Source organism: Oncorhynchus gorbuscha, unplaced genomic scaffold (genome assembly GCF_021184085.1).
Source record: "Oncorhynchus gorbuscha isolate QuinsamMale2020 ecotype Even-year unplaced genomic scaffold, OgorEven_v1.0 Un_scaffold_510, whole genome shotgun sequence".
Classification (NCBI taxonomy): Eukaryota; Metazoa; Chordata; class Actinopteri; order Salmoniformes; family Salmonidae; genus Oncorhynchus; species Oncorhynchus gorbuscha.
The window spans coordinates 84,934-105,000 of NW_025745342.1; the positions used below are offsets into that span (position 1 = coordinate 84,934).

General features: G+C 45.5%; 1 protein-coding gene across 13 annotated transcripts in view; it reads left to right on the forward strand.

Moving 5' to 3' along the window:
* The window catches only part of LOC124018429 (proto-oncogene vav-like), an 85,040-nt gene that overhangs the window by 58,792 nt on the left and 6,181 nt on the right, over window positions 1-20,067 (forward strand). For all 13 annotated transcript variants that reach the window (XM_046333750.1, XM_046333749.1, XM_046333741.1 and 10 more), the window contains exons 12-24: window positions 1,110-1,178; window positions 3,623-3,795; window positions 4,243-4,378; window positions 5,312-5,421; window positions 6,101-6,202; window positions 7,097-7,191; window positions 7,404-7,426; window positions 8,576-8,612; window positions 9,802-9,938; window positions 16,309-16,374; window positions 17,653-17,684; window positions 18,969-19,079; window positions 19,338-19,425. In XM_046333750.1, coding sequence (XP_046189706.1) covers window positions 1,110-1,178; window positions 3,623-3,795; window positions 4,243-4,378; window positions 5,312-5,421; window positions 6,101-6,202; window positions 7,097-7,191; window positions 7,404-7,426; window positions 8,576-8,612; window positions 9,802-9,938; window positions 16,309-16,374; window positions 17,653-17,684; window positions 18,969-19,079; window positions 19,338-19,425 — 1,179 coding nt within the window. The remainder of the gene's footprint in view (window positions 1-1,109; window positions 1,179-3,622; window positions 3,796-4,242; window positions 4,379-5,311; window positions 5,422-6,100; window positions 6,203-7,096; window positions 7,192-7,403; window positions 7,427-8,575; window positions 8,613-9,801; window positions 9,939-16,308; window positions 16,375-17,652; window positions 17,685-18,968; window positions 19,080-19,337; window positions 19,426-20,067) is intronic.

The window sequence follows — 20,067 nt, forward strand, 5'->3', positions numbered from 1 at the left end:
GTGTGATAGTGTTAATAGTGTGATAGTGTTAATAGTGTGATAGTGTTAATAGTGTGATAGTGTTAGTATTAGTGTTAATAGTGTGATAGTGTTAATAGTGTGATAGTGGTAATAGTGTGATAGTGTTAATAGTGTGATAGTGTTAATAGTGTGATAGTGTTAGTAATAGTGTTAATAGTGTGATAGTGTTAATATTGTGATAGTGTTAATAGTGTGATAGTGTTAGTATTAGTGTTAATAGTGTGATAGTGTTAATAGTGTGATAGTGTTAATAGTGTTAATAGTGTTAATAGTGTTAATAGTGTGATAGTGTTAATAGTGTTAGTAATAGTGTGATAGTGTTAGTAATAGTGTTAATAGTGTGATAGTGTTAATAGTGTGATAGTGTTAATAGTGTTAATAGTGTTAATAGTGTTAATAGTGTGATAGTGTTAATAGTGTGATAGTGTTAGTATTAGTGTTAATAGTGTGATAGTGTTAATAGTGTGATAGTGTTAATAGTGTGATAGTGTTAGTAATAGTGTTAATAGTGTGATAGTGTTAATAGTGTGATAGTGTTAGTATTAGTGTTAATAGTGTGATAGTGTTAATAGTGTGATAGTGTTAATAATGTGATAGTGTTAATAGTGTGATAGTGTTAATAGTGTGATAGTGTTAATAGTGTGATAGTGTTAGTAATAGTGTTAATAGTGTGATAGTGTTAATAGTGTGATAGTGTTAATAGTGTGATAGTGTTAGTAATAGTGTTAATAGTGTGATAGTGTTAATAGTGTGATAGTGTTAATAGTGTGATAGTGTTAATAGTGTTAGTATTAGTGTTAATAATGTGATAGTGTTAGTATTAGTGTTAATAGCTTTTACACCTGCATTGTTTGCTGTTTGGGGTTTTAGGCTGGGTTTCTGTACAGCACTTTGAGATATCAGCTGATGTACGAAGGGCTATATAAATAAATTTGATTTGATTTGATTTGAATAGTGTGATAGTGTTAGTAATAGTGTTAATAGTGTGATAGTGTTAGTAATAGTGTTAATAGTGTGATAGTGTTAATAGTGTGATAGTGTTAATAGTGTGATAGTGTTAGTAATAGTGTTAATAATGTGATTACCAGGAGCTGGTGAAACACACCTCCAGCAATACAGAGAAAGAAAACCTTCGGACAGCTCTAGACGCCATGAGAGTGAGTTGACCTTCCTCTTCCAGGCTTCACTGATACTAACAGGACAAGCATGAGGTCCTCTCCCAGACTTTACTGATACTGACAGGACAAGCATGAGTTCCTCTCCCAGACTTTACCAACAGGACAAGCATGAGGTCCTCTCCCAGACTTTACTGATACTAACAGGACAAGCATGAGTTCCTCTTCCAGACTTTATTAACAGGACAAGCATGAGGTCCTCTCCCAGACTTTACTGATACTAACAGGACAAGCATGATGTCCTCTTCCAGACTTTACTGATACGAACAGGACAAGCATGATGTCCTCTTCCAGACTTTACTGATACTAACAGGACAAGCATGATGTCCTCTTCCATACTTTACTAACAGGACAAGCATGAGTTCCTCTCCCAGACTTTACTGATACTAACATGACAAGCATGAGTTCCTCTCCCAGACTTTACTAACAGGACAAGCATGAGTTCCTCTCTCAGACTTTACTGATAGTAACAGGACAAGCATGAGTTCCTCTCCCAGACTTTACTGATAGTAACAGGACAAGCATGAGTTCCTCTCCCAGACTTTACTGATAGTAACAGGACAAGCATGAGATCCTCTCCCAGACTTTAGTAACAGGACAAGCATGAGTTCCTCTCCCAGACTTTACTGATACTGACAGAACAAGCATGAGTTCCTCTCCCAGACTTTACTAACAGGACAAGCATGAGTTCCTCTCCCAGAATTTACTGATAGTAACAGGACAAGCATGATGTCCTCTCCCAGACTTTACTAACAGGACAAGCATGAGTTCCTCTTCCAGACTTTACTAACAGGACAAGCATGATGTCCTCTTCCATACTTTACCAACAGGACAAGCATGAGTTCCTCTCCCAGAATTTACTGATAGTAACAGGACAAGCATGAGTTTCTCTACCAGACTTTACTAACAGGACAAGCATGCGTTCCTCTTCCAGACTTTATTAGCAGGACAAGCATGAGTTTCTCTCCCAGACTTTACTAACAGGACAAGCATGAGTTCCTCTTCCAGACTTTATTAACAGGACAAGCATGAGGTCCTCTCCCAGACTTTACTGATACTAACAGGACAAGCATGATGTCCTCTTCCAGACTTTACTGATACGAACAGGACAAGCATGATGTCCTCTTCCAGACTTTACTGATACTAACAGGACAAGCATGATGTCCTCTTCCATACTTTACTAACAGGACAAGCATGAGTTCCTCTCCCACACTTTACTGATACTAACATGACAAGCATGAGTTCCTCTCCCAGACTTTACTAACAGGACAAGCATGAGTTCCTCTCTCAGACTTTACTGATAGTAACAGGACAAGCATGAGTTCCTCTCCCAGACTTTACTGATAGTAACAGGACAAGCATGAGTTCCTCTCCCAGACTTTACTGATAGTAACAGGACAAGCATGAGGTCCTCTCCCAGACTTTACTAACAGGACAAGCATGAGTTCCTCTCCCAGACTTTACTGATACTGACAGAACAAGCATGAGTTCCTCTCCCAGACTTTACTAACAGGACAAGCATGAGTTCCTCTCCCAGAATTTACTGATAGTAACAGGACAAGCATGATGTCCTCTCCCAGACTTTACTAACAGGACAAGCATGAGTTCCTCTTCCAGACTTTACTAACAGGACAAGCATGATGTCATCTTCCATACTTTACTAACAGGACAAGCATGAGTTCCTCTCCCAGAATTTACTGATAGTAACAGGACAAGCATGAGTTTCTCTACCAGACTTTACTAACAGGACAAGCATGCGTTCTTCTTCCAGACTTTATTAACAGGACAAGCATGAGTTTCTCTCCCAGACTTTACTAACAGGACAAGCATGAGTTCCTCTTCCAGACTTTATTAACAGGACAAGCATGAGGTCCTCTCCCAGACTTTACTGATACTAACAGGACAAGCATGATGTCCTCTTCCAGACTTTACTGATACGAACAGGACAAGCATGATGTCCTCTTCCAGACTTTACTGATACTAACAGGACAAGCATGATGTCCTCTTCCATACTTTACTAACAGGACAAGCATGAGTTCCTCTCCCAGACTTTACTGATACTAACATGACAAGCATGAGTTCCTCTCCCAGACTTTACAACAGGACAAGTTGTCTAACAGGACAAGCATCGTTCCTCTCTCAGACTTTACTGATAGTAACAGGACAAGCATGAGTTCCTCTCCCAGACTTTACTGATAGTAACAGGACAAGCATGAGTTCCTCTCCCAGACTTTACTGATACTAACAGGACAAGCATGAGTTCCTCTTCCAGACTTTACTGGAAGGGTAAACTGTGTGTGTGTGTGTGTGTGTGTGTGTGTGTGTGTGTGTGTGTGTGTGTGTGTGTGTGTGTGTGTGTGTGTGTGTGTGTGTGTGTGTGTGTGTGTGTGTGTGTGCACGCTCGTATGTGTGTATGTGTGTTTCAGGACCTGGCTCAGTGTGTGAACGAGGTAAAGAGAGACAACGAGATCATCAAACAGATCACCACCTTCCAGTTGTCTATAGAGAACATGACTCAGTCTCTGGCTCTGTACGGACGACCCAAGATAGATGGAGAACTGAAGATCAGCTCCTCAGAGAAGAAGTCCAAACAGGACAGGTGTGTGTGTGTGTGGGGGGGCAGGCGCTGTGTGTGTGCCACAGTATGTGTTAGTCTGTGTGTGTGTGGGGTCACATTGTGTGTCATTGTGTGTGTGTGGGGAGGGTCAAATGTTTTGTCAGTGTGAGTGTGTGGGGAAGTCAAATTGTGTGTCAGTGTGTGGGGGGTCACATTGTGTGTCAGTGTGTGTGTGTGTGTGTGTGTGTGGTGTGGGGGGGCTGTGTGTGTGTCACAGTATGTGTTAGTCTGTGCGTGTGTGGGGTAGGGGGTACAGGTATGCGTGTGAGGTCTGTGTTGTTGTTTTATAACGGTGTGTGTGTGTGTGTGTGTGTGTGTGTGTGTGTGTGTGTGTGTGTGTGTGTGTGTGTGTGTGTGTGTGTGTGTGTGTGTGTGTGTGTGTGTGTGTGTGTGTGTGTGTGTGTGTGTGTGCGTGTGCCCGCGTGTCAGGTATGCGTTCCTGTTTGACAAGGCAATGCTAGTGTGTAAGAAGAAGAGTGGAGAGACGATGGAACTGAAGGAGATTATAGACCTGCGGTACTACCAGCTACGAGACGAAACCACCGGGGAGAAGGACAGCAAGAAGGTAGCTTAGTCTGCTCTTCTCCTTCTCTTCTTCTCCTCCTCTTCTCTTCCCTGCTCTTCCCCTCCTCTTCTCTTCCTTCTCTTCTCGTCTTCTCCTCCTTCTCTTTTCTTGTCTTCTCTCTCTTCTCTTCTCCTTCTCTTCTCCTTCTCTTCTCTTCCTTCTCTTCTCCTTCTCTCCTCCTTCTCTTTTCTTGTCTTCTCTCTCTTCTCTTCTCCTTCTCTTCTCCTTCTCTTTTCTTGTCTTCTCTCTCTTCTCTTCTCCTTCTCTTCTCCTTCTCTTTTCTTGTCTTCTCTCTCTTCTCTTCTCCTCCTTCTCTTTTCTTGTCTTCTCTCTCTCCTCTTCTCTTCTTTCCTCTTTTCGTCCTTCTCTTCTCTTCTTCTCCTTCTCTTTTCTTGTCTTCTCTCTCTTCTCTTCTCCTCCTTCTCTTTTCTTGTCTTCTCTCTCTCCTCTTCTCTTCTTTCCTCTTTTCGTCCTTCTCTTCTCTTCTCCTCCTTCTCTTTTCTTGTCTTCTCTCTCTCCTCTTCTCTTCTTTCCTCTTTTCGTCCTTCTCTTCTCTTCTCCTCCTTCTCTTTTCTTGTCTTCTCTCTCTCCTCTTCTCCTCCTTCTCTTTTCTTGTCTTCTCTCTCTCCTCTTCTCCTCCTTCTCTTTTCTTGTCTTCTCTCTCTCCTCTTCTCCTCCTTCTCTTTTCTTGTCTTCTCTCTCTCCTCTTCTTCTCCTTCTCTTTTCTTGTCTTCTCTCTCTCCTCTTCTCTTCTCTTTTCTTCTCTGCTCTTCCTTCTCTTCTCGTCTTCTCCTCCTTCTCTTGTCTTCTCTTCTCCTCTCCCCACATTTTGTACTAAACTTATCCTGTGTGTGTGTGTGTGTGTGTGTGTGTGTGTGTGTGTGTGTGTGTGTGTGTGTGTGTGTGTGCGTGTGCGTGTGCGTGTGTGTGTAGTGGTCACATTGTTTCCTGCTTATAGACTGTTATGGGAAGTCAGGATACGACCTTTTCTTCAAGACCAGAGATCTCAAGAAGAAATGGCTGGAGCAGTTTGAGATGGCCCTGTGAGTCATACAATAGTGCATGGATGGAGGGAGGGAGGGAATGGTGAATGGATGGAGGGAGGGAGGGAATGGTGAATGGAGGGAGGGAGGGAGGGATTGGTGGATGGATGGAGGGAGTGGTTGGTGAATGGATGGAGGCAGGGATTGGTGGATCGATGGAGGAGGGATTGGTGGATGGAGGGAGGGAGGGATTGGTGGATGGAGGGACGGAGGGAGGGATTGGTGAATGGAGGGAGGGATTGGTGGATGGATGGAGGGAGGGTGGGATTGGAGGATGGATGGAGGGAGGGATTGGTGAATGGATGGAGGGAGGGAGGGAATGGTGAATGGAGGGAGGGAGGGATTGGTGGATGGATGGAGGGAGGGTGGGATTGGAGGATGGATGGAGGGAGGGAGGGATTGGTGAATGGATGGATGGAGGGAGGGATTGGTGGATGGATGGAGGGAGGGATTGGTGGATGGATGGAGGGAGGGATTGCTGGATGGATGGAGGGAGGGAGGGAGGGATTGGAGGATGGATGGAGGGAGGGATTGGTGGATGGATGGAGGGAGGGATTGCTGGATGGATGGAGGGAGGGAGGGAGGGATTGGTGGATGGATGGAGGGAGGGATTGACTAATGGACAGACTGACTGATTGATGGATTTATTTGGTTGGTTGGTTGATTGTTTGATTGGCAGGTCCAACATGTGTCCAGAGAACTGTACTGCCAATAGTCATGACTTCCAGATGCACTGCTTTGAAGATACCACCTCCTGCAAGGCCTGCAGTATGCTCCTCAGGTACACACACACACACACACACACACACACACACACACACACACACACACACACACACACACACACACACACACACACACACACACACACACACACACACACACACACACACACACACACACAAGCTCCCTCAGATCACAAATCTAAAAAAAAGTTATACAGCTGCACCACTGAGAGTATCTTGACTGGCTGCATCAACTCTTGTTATGGCAACTGCTCGGCCTCCGACCGCAAGGCACTACAGAGGGTAGTGCGTACGGCCCAGTACATCACTGGGGCCAAGCTTCCTGACATCCAGGACCTCTATACCAGGTGGTGTCAGAGGAAGGCCCTAAAAATGGTCAGATTCCAGCAACCCAAGTCATAGACTGTTCTCTCAGCTATTGCATGGCAAGTGGTACCGATGCCTCAAGTCTGGAACCAACAAGGCCCGGAACAGATTCCACCCCCATAAGACTGCTAAGTAGTTAGTTAAATAGTCAAATAGTACTCGTCAGACAGACAGATAGATAGATAGATTGACTTCTCACAATCTCACTCTCTCCTCTCTCTCTAATATCTCTCTCCCTCGTCTCTCTTTAATCTCTCTCTCTCCCTCCTCTCTTTAATTTCTCTCTCTATACTCCCTCCCTCCTCTTCTCTCTCTCTCTCCTTCTCTCTCTTTCTCTCTCCCTCCTTCCTTCTCTCTCTATACTTGCTCCTCCCCTCCTTCTCTCTCTCCCTCTCCTTCCTTCTCTCTCTATACTTGCTCCCTCCTCTCTCTTTCTCTCTCTCTCCTTCCTTCTCTCTCTATACTCTCTCCCTTCCCTCCTTCTCTCTCTGTCTTTGTCTCTTTCTCTCTATACTTTCTCCCTCCCTCCTCTCCCTCCCTCCTTCTCTCTCTCTCTCTCTCAGGGGGATATTCTTCCAGGGGTATCGTTGTAGTCGTTGCAGAATGGCCGCTCATAAAGAATGTCTGGGAAGAGTACCAGGCTGCGGGCGCAACTCAGGTAGAGTGTGTGTGTGTGTGTGTGTGTGTGTGTGTGTGTGTGTGTGTGTGTGTGTGTGTGTGTGTGTGTGTGTGTGTGTGTGTGTGTGTGTGTGTGTGTGTGTGTGTGTGTGTGTGTGTGTGTGTGTGTGTGTGTGTGTTTTCTTTGACACTATGTTTTCTGCAGGTGTGTGTAGTGTTGTACACTCAGCTGTGTTATGCTCTGTATTTCAGACCACTCAGGGAACGTGAAGAAGGTAAGGCTCCTTTCAGAGGCTCTTTATCTGGCAGCGTGTCACAATACTACTGAGTAATGACTGTGTGAGCTCGGAACATATCTGTGAGTCTGTTCTAGTGGGTTGTATATCTGTGAGTCTGTTCTAGTGGGTTGTATATCTGTGGGTCTGTTCTAGTGGGTTGTATATCTGTGAGTCTGTTCTAGTGGGTTGTATATATGTGAGTCTGTTCCAGTGGGTTGTATATCTGTGGGTCTGTTCTAGTGGGTTGTATATCTGTGAGTCTGTTCTAGTGGGTTGTATATCTGTGAGTCTGTTCTAGTGGGTTGTATATCTGTGAGTCTGTTCTAGTGGGTTGTATATCTGTGAGTCTGTTCTAGTGGGTTGTATATCTGTGAGTCTGTTCTAGTGGGTTGTATATCTGTGGGTCTGTTCTAGTGGGTTGTATATCTGTGAGTCTGTTCTAGTGGGTTGTATATATGTGAGTCTGTTCCAGTGGGTTGTATATCTGTGGGTCTGTTCTAGTGGGTTGTATATCTGTGAGTCTGTTCTAGTGGGTTGTATATCTGTGAGTCTGTTCCAGTGGGTTGTATATCTGTGGGTCTGTTCTAGTGGGTTGTATATCTGTGAGTCTGTTCTAGTGGGTTGTATATCTGTGAGTCTGTTCTAGTGCGTTGTATATCTGTGGGTCTGTTCTAGTGGGTTGTATATCTGTGGGTCTGTTCTAGTGGGTTGTATATCTGTGGGTCTGTTCTAGTGGGTTGTATATCTGTGGGTCTGTTCTAGTGGGTTGTATATCTGTGGGTCTGTTCTAGTGGGTTGTATATCTGTGGGTCTGTTCTAGTGGGTTGTATATCTGTGGGTCTGTTCTAGTGGGTTGTATATCTGTGAGTCTGTTCTAGTTGATTGTATATCTGTGAGTCTGTTCTAGTTGATTGTATATCTGTGAGTCTGTTCTAGTTGATTGTATATATGTGAGTCTGTTCTAGTGGGTTGTATATCTGTGAGTCTGTTCTAGTTGATTGTATATCTGTGAGTCTGTTCTAGTTGATTGTATATCTGTGAGTCTGTTCTAGTGGGTTGTATATCTGTGAGTCTGTTCTAGTGGGTTGTATATCTGTGAGTCTGTTCTAGTGGGTTGTATATCTGTGACCTTTCTTGTTCCTACAGAATAAGAAGTCAGCTCCTCACAGACAAGCCAGTCCAGGTGAGGATCCCAGAAGTAGAGTAACATTATAGAACTGAATCAAGTTGGGATTAGATTAGAATGGGAACGTTTTTTAACTCATTTCAATTCGATTCAAAGCAAGCGGCTTTATTGGCATGAGAAACATATGTTAACATCGTCAAAGCAAGTGATGTAGATACTAAACAAAAGTGAAATAAACAAATAAAAATGAACAGTAAACATTACACTCACAAGTTTCAAATAAATATACACATTTCATATGTATATATACAGTGTTAGAATTATGTACAACTCGTTAAAGCACAAAAGGGAAAATAAATAAACATAAATATGGGTCGTATTTACAACGGTGTTTGTTCTTCACTGGTTGACCTTTTCTTGTGGCAACAGGTCACACATCTTGCTGCAGTGATGTCACACGGTGGTATTTCACCCAGTAGATATGGGAGTTTATCCACATCGGATGTGTTTTTCAAATTATTTGTGGAATCAAGTGAAATAGATAATAAACAAAAGTGAACTAAACAAAAATACAAAAGGGAAAATAAATCATCATTAAAACAGGTGTTTGTTCTTCACTGGTTGCCCTTTTCTCGTGGCAACAGGTCACACATCTTGCTGCTGTGATGGCAGACTGTGGAATTTCATCCAAAAGATATGGGAGTTTTTCAAAATTGGATTTGTTTTCAAATTCTTTGTGGATCTGTGTAATCTGGGGGAAATATGTCTCTCTAATATGGTCATACATTGGGCAGGAGGTTAGGAAATGCAGCTCAGTTTCCACCTCATTTTGTGGGCAGTGAGCACATAGCCTGTCTTCTCTTGAGAGCCATGTCTGCCTACGATGGCCTTTCTCAATAGCAAGGCTATGCTCACTGAGTCTGTACATAGTCAAAGATTTCCTTAAGTTTGGGTCAGTCACAGTGGTCAGGTATTCTGCCGCTGTGTACTCTCTGTTTAGGGCCAAATAGCATTCTAGTTTGCTCTGTTTTTTTGTTAATTCTTTCCAATGTGTCAAGTAATTCTCTTTTTGTTTTCTCGTGATTTGATTGGGTCTAATTGTGTTGCTGTCCTGTGGCTCTGTGGGGTGTGTTTGTTCTCTCTCTCTCTCTCTCTCTCTCTCTCTCTCTCTCTCTCTCTCTCTCTCTCTCTCTCTCTCTCTCTCTCTCTCTCTCTCTCTCTCTCTCTCTCTCTCTCTCTCTCTCAGGCCTTCCTACAATGGAGGTGTGTCAGGAGTACTATGGTTTACCTCCGCCCCCTGTAGCGTTCGGCCAACCACTGCACCTCTCGATGGGTGATGTCATCGAACTGACAAGAGCCGATGCCGACCTAACGTGGTGGGAGGTGAAACACGCACACACACACGGTGCAGGCAGAGCATGCTTCCTGTAGTATGAGTGTGTGGGAGGGTGGAGATACCGTCACTCTCTCTCTCTCTCTCTCTCTCTCTCTCTCTCTCTCTCTCTCTCTCTCTCTCTCTCTCTCTCTCTCTCTCTCTCTCTCTGTTCTTCACTGGTTGCTCTTTTCTTGTGGCAACAGGTCACAAATCTTGCTGCTGTGATGGCACACTGTGGAATTTCACAGATATGGGAGTTTATCAACATTTGATGTGTTGTCAAATTCTTTGTGGGTCTGTGTAATCTGAGGGAAATATGTGTCTCTAATATGGTCATACATCTGGCAGCTGTTTTTTGGTAATTTCCTTCCCCTAACCCTTTTAGCTAACCCTTCCCCTAACCCTAACCTTTACCCTTCCCCTAACCCTAACCTTTACCCTTCCCCTAACCCTTCCCCTAACCCTTCCCCTAACCCTAACCTTTACCCTTCCCCTAACCCTTTTAGCTAACCCTTACCCTAACCCTAACCTTTACCCTTCCCCTAACCCTAACCTTTACCCTTCCCCTAACCCTTCTCCTAACCCTTCCCCTAACCCTAACCTTTACCCTTCCCCTAACCCTTCCCCTAACCCTAACCTTTACCCTTCCCCTAACCCTTTTCCTAACCCTTCCCCTAACCCTAACCTTTACCCTTCCCCTAACCCTTCTCCTAACCCTTCCCCTAACCCAAAACCCTTCCCCTAACCCTAACCTTTACCCTTCCCTAACCCTTCCCCTAACCCTAACCTTTACCCTTCCCCTAACCCTTTTCCTAACCCTTCCCTAACCCTAACCTTTACCCTTCCCTAACCCTTCTCCTAACCCTTCCCCTAACCCTAACCTTAACCCTTCCCTAACCCTAACCTTTACCCTTCCCTAACCCTTCCCTAACCCTAACCTTTACCCTTCCCCTAACCCTAACCTTTACCCTTCCCCTAACCCTTCCCCTAACCCTAACCTTTACCCTTCCCCTAACCCTTCTCCTAACCCTAACCTTTACCCTTCTCCTAACCCTTCTCCTAACCCTTCCCTAACCCTAACCTTTACCCTTCCCCTAACCCTTCTCCTAACCCTTCCCTAACCCTAACCTTTACCCTTCCCCTAACCCTTCTCCTAACCCTAACCTTTACCCTTCCCTAACCCTTCCCTAACCCTAACCTTTACCCTTCCCCTAACCCTTCTCCTAACCCTTCCCTAACCCTAACCTTTACCCTTCCCTAACCCTTCTCCTAACCCTTCCCCTAACCCTAACCTTTACCCTTCCCCTAACCCTTCCCCTAACCCTTCCCCTAACCCTTCTCCTAACCCTTCCCTAACCCTTCTCCTAACCCTTCCCCTAACCCTTCCCCTAACCCTTCCCCTAACCCTTCCCCTAACCCTAACCTTTACCCTTCCCCTAACCCTTCCCCTAACCCTTCCCCTAACCCTAACCTTTACCCTTCCCCTAACCCTTCTCCTAACCCTTCCCCTAACCCTTCTCCTAACCCTTCCCTAACCCTTCTCCTAACCCTTCCCCTAACCCTTCCCCTAACCCTTCCCTAACCCTTCCCCTAACCCTAACCTTTACCCTTCCCTAACCCTTCTCCTAACCCTTCCCTAACCCTAACCTTTACCCTTCCCCTAACCCCCCCCTAACCCTTCCCCTAACCCTTCCCCTAACCCTAACCTTTACCCTTCCCCTAACCCTTCCCCTAACCCTTCTCCTAACCCTAACCTTTACCCTTCCCCTAACCCTTCTCCTAACCCTTCCCCTAACCCTAACCTTTACCCTTCCCCTAACCCTTCTCCTAACCCTTCTCCTAACCCTAACCTTTACCCTTCCCCTAACCCTAATCTTAACTCTTTTACCTAACACCTACATTTAACCCTAACCCCTGGCCCAGCTAACTTCAGCCACCAAGCCAAACCAAATCAAATCAAATCCAATCAAAAATGTATTTGTCACATACACATGGTTAGCAGATGTTAATGCGAGTGTAGCGAAATGCTTGTGCTTCTAGTTCCGACAATGCAGTAATAACCAACAAGTAATCTAACTAACAATTCCAAAACTACTGTCTTATACACAGTGTAAGGGGATAAGGAACATGTACATAAGGATATATGAATGAGTGATGGTACAGAGCAGCATAGGCAAGATACAGTAGATGGTATCGAGTACAGTATATACATATGAGATGAGTATGTAAACAAAGTGGCATAGTTAAAGTGGCTAGTGATACATGTATTACATAAGGATGCAGTAGATGATATAGAGTACAGTATATACGTATGCATATGAGATGAATAATGTAGGGTATGTAACATTATATAAGGTAGCATTGTTTAAAGTGGCTAGTGATATATTTTACATCATTTCCCATCAATTCCCATTATTAAAGTGGCTGGAGTTGAGTCAGTGTCAGTGTCAGTGTGTTGGCAGCAGCCACTCAATGTTAGTGGTGGCTGTTTAACAGTCTGATGGCCTTGAGATAGAAGCTGTTTTTCAGTCTCTCGGTCCCAGCTTTGATGCACCTGTACTGACCTCGCCTTCTGGATGATAGCGGGGTGAACAGGCAGTGGTTCGGGTGGTTGATGTCCTTGATGATCTTTATGGCCTTCCTGTAACAACGGGTGGTGTAGGTGTCCTGGAGGGCAGGTAGTTTGCCCCCGGTGATGCGTTGTGCAGACCTCACTACCCTCTGGAGAGCCTTACGGTTGTGGGTGGAGCAGTTGCCGTACCAGGCGGTGATACAGCCCGCCAGGATGCTCTCGATTGTGCATCTGTAGAAGTTTGTGAGTGCTTTTGGTGACAAGCCAAATTTCTTCAGCCTCCTGAGGTTGAAGAGGCGCTGCTGCGCCTTCTTCACGATGCTGTCTGTGTGAGTGGACCAATTCAGTTTGTCTGTGATGTGTATGCCGAGGAACTTAAAACTTGCTACCCTCTCCACTACTGTTCCATCTGCTTAGTTTTGTTGACGTTGAGTGTGAGGTTATTTTCCTGACACCACACTCCGAGGGCCATCACCTCCTCCCTGTAGACCGTCTCGTCGTTGTTGGTAATCAAGTCCACCACTGTTGTGTCGTCCGCAAACATGATGATTGAGTTGGAGGCGTGCGTGGCCACGCAGTCGTGGGTGAACAGGGAGTACAGGAGAGGGCTCAGAACGCACCCTTGTGGGGCCCCTGTGGGGTGGAGATGTTGTTGTCAAGTAATTCTCTTTTTGTTTTCTCATGATTTGGTTGGGTATAATTGTGTTGCTGTTCTGGTTGTGGAATTTAACAGCTCTTGTCTGGATTTTGATAATTAGCGGGTATAGACAGGCATTATTTGGTGTTTTACGTTGTACACAGAGGATGTTTTTGCAGAGTACTGCATGCAGAGTCTCAATGTGTCTCAACCATAAAGTCTCAATATGGTGAGATCTCACAACCATAAAGGGCAATATGGTGAGATCTCACAACCATAAAGGACAATATGGTGAGATCTCACAACCATAAAGGACAATATGGTGAGATCTCACAACCATAAAGGACAATATGGTGAGATCTTACAACCATAAAGGACAATATGGTGAGATCTCACAACCATAAAGGACAATATGGTGAGATCTCACAACCATAAAGGACAATATGGTGAGATCTCACAACCATAAAGGACAATATGGTGAGATCTCACAACCATAAAGGGCAATATGGTGAGATCTCACAACCATAAAGGGCAATATGGTGAGATCTCACAACCATAAAGGACAATATGGTGAGATCTCACAACCATAAAGGACAATATGGTGAGATCTCACAACCATAAAGGACAATATGGTGAGATCTCACAACCATAAAGGATAATGGGTTCTATAACTGATTCAAGTTTTTTTAGCCAGATCCTAATTGGGATGTCAAATTTTATTTTCCTTTTGATGGCATAGAATGCCCTTCTTACCTTGTCTCTCAGATTGTTCACAGCTTCGTGTATGTGGCGCTGTGGCGCGGATGTTTAGGCCCTGGTATGTATAGTTTTTTGTGTGCTCTAGGGCAACGGTGTCTAGATGGAATTTGTATTTGTGGTCCTGGCGACTGGACCTTTATTTTGGTCTTACTGAGATTTACTGTCAGGGCCCAGGTCTGACAGGACCCAGGTCTGTCAGGGCCCAGGTCTGACAGGACCCAGGTCTGTCAGGGCCCAGGTCTGACAGGGCCCAGGTCTGACAGGGACCAGATCTGTCAGGGCCCAGGTCTGACAGGGCCCAGGTCTGACAGGGCCCAGGTCTGACAGGGACCAGATCTGACAGGGCCCAGGTCTGTCAGGGCCCAGGTCTGACAGGACCCAGGTCTGACAGGGCCCAGGTCTGACAGGGACCAGATCTGACAGGGCCCAGGTCTGTCAGGGCCCAGGTCTGACAGGACCCAGGTCTGACAGGGCCCAGGTCTGACAGGGACCAGATCTGACAGGGCCCAGGTCTAAAAGGGATTGAATTGGTTGTTGCCTAATTGTTTTGTTTTTTTGGTAGGTTTCTACACAACTATCCTTCCATCTATAGCATTTATTAATGTTACTCAGTTCCTTCAGCTTTGATGCCTCATGGTTGAGTATTGCTCTGTCCGAGTAGACTGTGATGTTGCTGTGATCTGATAGTGGTGTCAGTGGGCTGACTGTGAATATCAGTGGCAATCCTACTGCCAAGGGACAAGCTGTAGGTGTCCTACTTACCGTAGGAGTCCCCTCGAAGCCTACCATTTACTATGTCCATACCCAGCGTCCCCTCGAAGCCTACCATTTACTATGTCCATACCCAGCGTCCCCTCGAAGCCTACCATTTACTATGTCCATACCCAGCGTCCCCTCGAAGCCTACCATTTACTATGTCCATACCCAGCGTCCCTCGAAGCCTACCATTTACTATGTCCATAACCAGTGTCCCCTCGAAGCCTACCATTTACTATGTCCATACCCAGCGTCCCCTCGAAGCCTACCATTTACTATGTCCATAACCAGTGTCCCCTCGAAGCCTACCATTTACTATGTACATACCCAGTGTCCCTCGAAGCCTACCATTTACTATGTACATACCCAACATCCCCTCGAAGCATACCATTTACTATGTACATACCCAACGTCCCCTCGAAGCCTACCATTTACTATGTCCATAGCCAGCGTCCCCTCGAAGCATACCATTTACTATGTCCATACCCAGCATCCCCTCGAAGCATACCATTTACTATGTCCATAGCCAACATCCCCTCGAAGCATACCATTTACTATGTACATACCCAACGTCCGACAGAGCTGCAGTTGTGACCTGTTTTTGTTGGTTATGTTGTCGTAGTGTCTAGTGGGGCGTATGGGGGAGGCTGTCTCCTCCAGTTAGGTGTTTGTCCCCTTGTGTGCTGAGTGTCTGTTTCTTGTCCAGTTCTGGCATCTCTCTCTCTCTCTCTGGCATCTCTCTCTCTCTCTGGCATCTCTCCCTCTCTCTCTCTCTCTCTCTCTCTCTCTGGCATCTCTCTGGCATCTCTCTCTCTGGCATCTCTCTCTGGTATCTCTACCTCTGGCATCTCTCTCTGGCATCTCTCTCTCTCTGGCATCTCTCTCTCTGGCATCTCTCTCTCTCTGGCATCTCTCTCTCTGGCATCTCTCCCTCTGGCATCTCTCTCTCATCTCTCTCAATTCAATTCAATTCAAGGGCTTTATTGGCGTGGGAAACATGTGTTAACATTGCCAAAGCAAGTGAGGTAGATAATATATAAAGTGAAATAAACAATAAAAAATAACAGTAAACATCACACATACAGAAGTTTAAAAACAATAAAGACATTACAAATGTCATATTATATATATACAGTGTTTTAACAATGTACAAATGGTAAAGGACACAAGATAAAATAAATAAGCATAGATATGGGTTGTATTTACAATGGTGCGTGTTCTTCACTGGTTGCCCTTTTCTCGTGGCAACAGGTCACAATCTTGCTGCTGTGATGGCAGACTGTGGTATTTCACCCAGTAGATATGGGAGTTTATCAAAATTGGATTTGTTTTCGAATTCTTTGTGGATCTGTGTAATCTGAGGGAAATATGTCTCCCTAATATGGTCATACATTGGGCAGGAGGTTAGGAAGTGCAGCTCAGTTTCCACCTCATTTTGTGGGCAGTGAGCACATAGCCTGTCTTCTCTTGAGAGCCTTGTCTGTCTCTCTCCCTCTCTCCCTCTCATCTCTCCCTCTCGGCGTATTATTGAGTAATACCATTGTAACATGTGCTTTGTAGTAAATCATTTCTGTACAATAATGTGCTACAGGAGGCACTGTAAGACGGCGTGTTGTTCTAGTCGTCTGATTGGTCTGCCGTGTGTGTCACTCAGGGCAAGAACGTGACGATTGGTCAGATGGGTTGGTTCCCCTGCAGTAAGGTCCAGCCCTTCATCTCTGTGAGTACCACTGACTTGAAGTCGATTACACATGTCATGCTATAGTTTATTATTTTAACCTTTATTTAACGAGGCAAGTCAGTTAAGAACAAATTCTTATTTTCAATGACGGCCTACCGGGGAACAGTGGGTTAACTGGTCTAGGAACAGTGGGTTAACTGGTCTAGGAACAGTGGGTTAACTGGTCTAGGAACAGTGGGTTAACTGGTCTAGGAACAGTGGGTTAACTGGTCTAGGAACAGTGGGTTAACTGGTCTAGGAACAGTGGGTTAACTGGTCTAGGAACAGTGGGTTAACTGGTCTAGGAACAGTGGGTTAACTGGTCTAGGAACAGTGGGTTAACTGGGAACAGTGGGTTAACTGGTCTAGGAACAGTGGGTTAACTGGTCTAGGAACAGTGGGTTAACTGGTCTAGGAACAGTGGGTTAACTGGTCTAGGAACAGTGGGTTAACTGGTCTAGGAACAGTGGGTTAACTGGTCTAGGAACAGTGGGGGTTAACTGGTCTAGGAACAGTGGGTTAACTGGTCTGGGAACAGTGGGTTAACTGGTCTAGGAACAGTGGGTTAACTGGTTAGGAACAGTGGGTCTAGGAACAGTGGGTTAACTGGTCTAGGAACAGTGAGTTAACTGGTCTAGGAACAGTGGGTTAACTGGTCTAGGAACAGTGGGTTAACTGGTCTAGGAACAGTGGGTTAACTGGTCTAGGAACAGTGGGTTAACTGGTCTAGGAACAGTGGGTTAACTGGTCTAGGAACAGTGGGTTAACTGGTCTAGGAACAGTGGGTTAACTGGTCTAGGAACAGTGGGTTAACTGGTCTAGGAACAGTGGGGGTTAGGAACAGTGGGTTAACTGGTCTAGGAACAGTGGGTTAACTGGTCTAGGAACAGTGGGTTAACTGGTCTAGGAACAGCGGGTTAACTGGTCTAGGAACAGTGGGTTAACTGGTCTAGGAACAGTGGGTTAACTGGCCTAGGAACAGTGGGTTAACTGGCCTAGGAACAGTGGGTTAACTGGCCTAGGAACAGTGGGTTAACTGCCTGTTCAGGGGCAGAACGACAGCTCGGGGGTTTTGAACTTGCAACCTTCCGGTTACTAGTCCAATGCTCTAACCACTAGGCTACCCTGCCGCCCCTCTAGCCAATCAGAGTCCATGTTATGGGTTTAGGCTACACCGTGTCTGGTATTGATAGAAATACCAACATACGTTTTACTAAGTGCTTCAGGAAGCATGGGTTGTGATCTCAAAACTGTCTGACCTCTGACCTCTCTTCCCAGAGACCAACTCCCGACCTATCCGACTTCCTATGGTGAGTAATGATACCGTTCTATTTACACCTGGTATCACTCATACTGATGCTCTAGATATGTACCACCTGGTATCACTCATACTGATGCTCTAGATATGTACCACCTGGTATCACTCATACTGATGCTCTAGATATGTACCACCTGGTATCACTCATACTGATGCTCTAGATATGTACCACCTGGTATCACTCATACCGATGCTCTAGATATGTACCACCTGGTATCACTCATATCGATGTTCTAGATATGTACCACCTGGTATCACTCATACCGATGCTCTAGATATGTACCACCTGGTATCACTCATATCGATGCTCTATATATGTACCACCTGGTATCACCCATACTGATGCTCTAGATATGCACCACCTGGTACCACTCATACTGATGCTCTAGATATGTACCACCTGGTATCACTCATACTGATGCTCTAGATATGTACCACATGGTATCACTCATACTGATGCTCTAGATATGTACCACCTGTTATCACTCATATCGATGCTCTAGATATGTACCACCTGGTATCACTCATACCGATGCTCTAGATATGTACCACCTGGTATCACTCATACTGATGCTCTAGATATGTACCACCTGGTATCACTCATACTGATGCTCTAGATATGTACCACCTGGTATCACTCATACTGATGCTCTAGATATGTACCACCTGGTATCACTCATACTGATGGTCTAGATATGTACCACCTGGTATCACTCATACTGATGCTCTAGATATGTACCACCTGGTATCACTCATATTGATGCTCTAGATATGTACCACCTGGTATCACTCATACTGATGCTCTAGATATGTACCACCTGGTATCACTCATACTGATGCTCTAGATATGCACCACCTGGTATCACTCATACCGATGCTCTAGATATGTACCACTTGGTATCACTCATACTGATGCTCTAGATATGTACCACCTGGTATCACTCATACTGATGCTCTAGATATTTACCACCTGGTATCACTCATACTGATGCTCTAGATATTTACCACCTGGTATCACTCATACTGATGCTCTAGATATTTACCACCTGGTATCACTCATACTGATGCTCTAGATATTTACCACCTGGTATCACTCATACTGATGCTCTAGATATGTACCACCTGGTATCACTCATACTGATGCTCTAGATATGTACCACCTGGTATCACTCATACTGATGCTCTAGATATGTACCACCTGGTATCACTCATACTGATGCTCTAGATATGTACCACCTGGTATCAGGTTTGGTCATTTAAGTGATTTGGGTTCTAGGTTTGCGGGGAACATGGACCGGTCAGCGGCGAAGAACCTCCTGATTTCACGGTCGGACGGAACGTTTCTGGTCCGCCAGAAAGACGGAGGAGAGTTCGCAATCAGCCTCAAGTGAGCCTGCCTCTTTTCTGGCCAATCAGAAAGGAGATGTCTAACAACTGGCAATCTTCCTCTCTCTCACACACACACACACACACACACACACACACACACACACACACACACACACACACACACACACACACACACACACACACACACACACACACACACACACACACACACACACACACACACACACACACACACACACATTCTTACTCTCTCACACACACGCACACTGATTCTCATTCACTCTGTCTCCTCCAGGTTTAACATGGACATCAGACACATCAAGATCACGTCAACAGAAGGCCTCTACCGCATCAACGAGAAGAAAGCATTCAAAGGGTTAATCGTACGTCATTCCCCTTCTTTCTCTCCTCGTCTCTCTGTCTACCCTCCTCGTCTCTCTGTCTACCCTCCTCATCTCTGTCTACCCTCCTCATCTCTCTCCCTCTTCCTCCCATCTCTCTGTCTACCCTCCTCGTCTCTTTCCCTCTTCCTCCCATCTCTCTGTCTACCCTCCTCATCTCTCTGTCTACCCTCCTCGTCTCTCTGTCTACCCTCCTCGTCTCTCTGTCTACCCTCCTCATCTCTCTGTCTACCCTCCTCGTCTCTCTGTCTACCCTCCTTGTCTCTCTGTCTACCCTCCTCGTCTCTCTGTCTACCCTCCTCGTCTCTCTGTCTACCCTCCTCGTCTCTCTGTCTACCCTCCTCGTCTCTCTGTCTACCCTCCTCGTCTCTCTGTCTACCATCCTCGTCTCTCTGTCTACCCTCCCCGTCTCTCTGTCTACCCTCCCCGTCTCTCTGTCTACCCTCCCCGTCTCTCTGTCTACCCTCCTCATCTCTCTGTCTACCCTCCTCATCTCTCTGTCTACCCTCCTCATCTCTGTCTACCCTCCTCATCTCTGTCTACCCTCCTCGTCTCTCTGTCTACCCTCGTCATCTCTCTGTCTACCCTCCTCATCTCTCTTTCTACCCTCCTCATCTCTCTGTC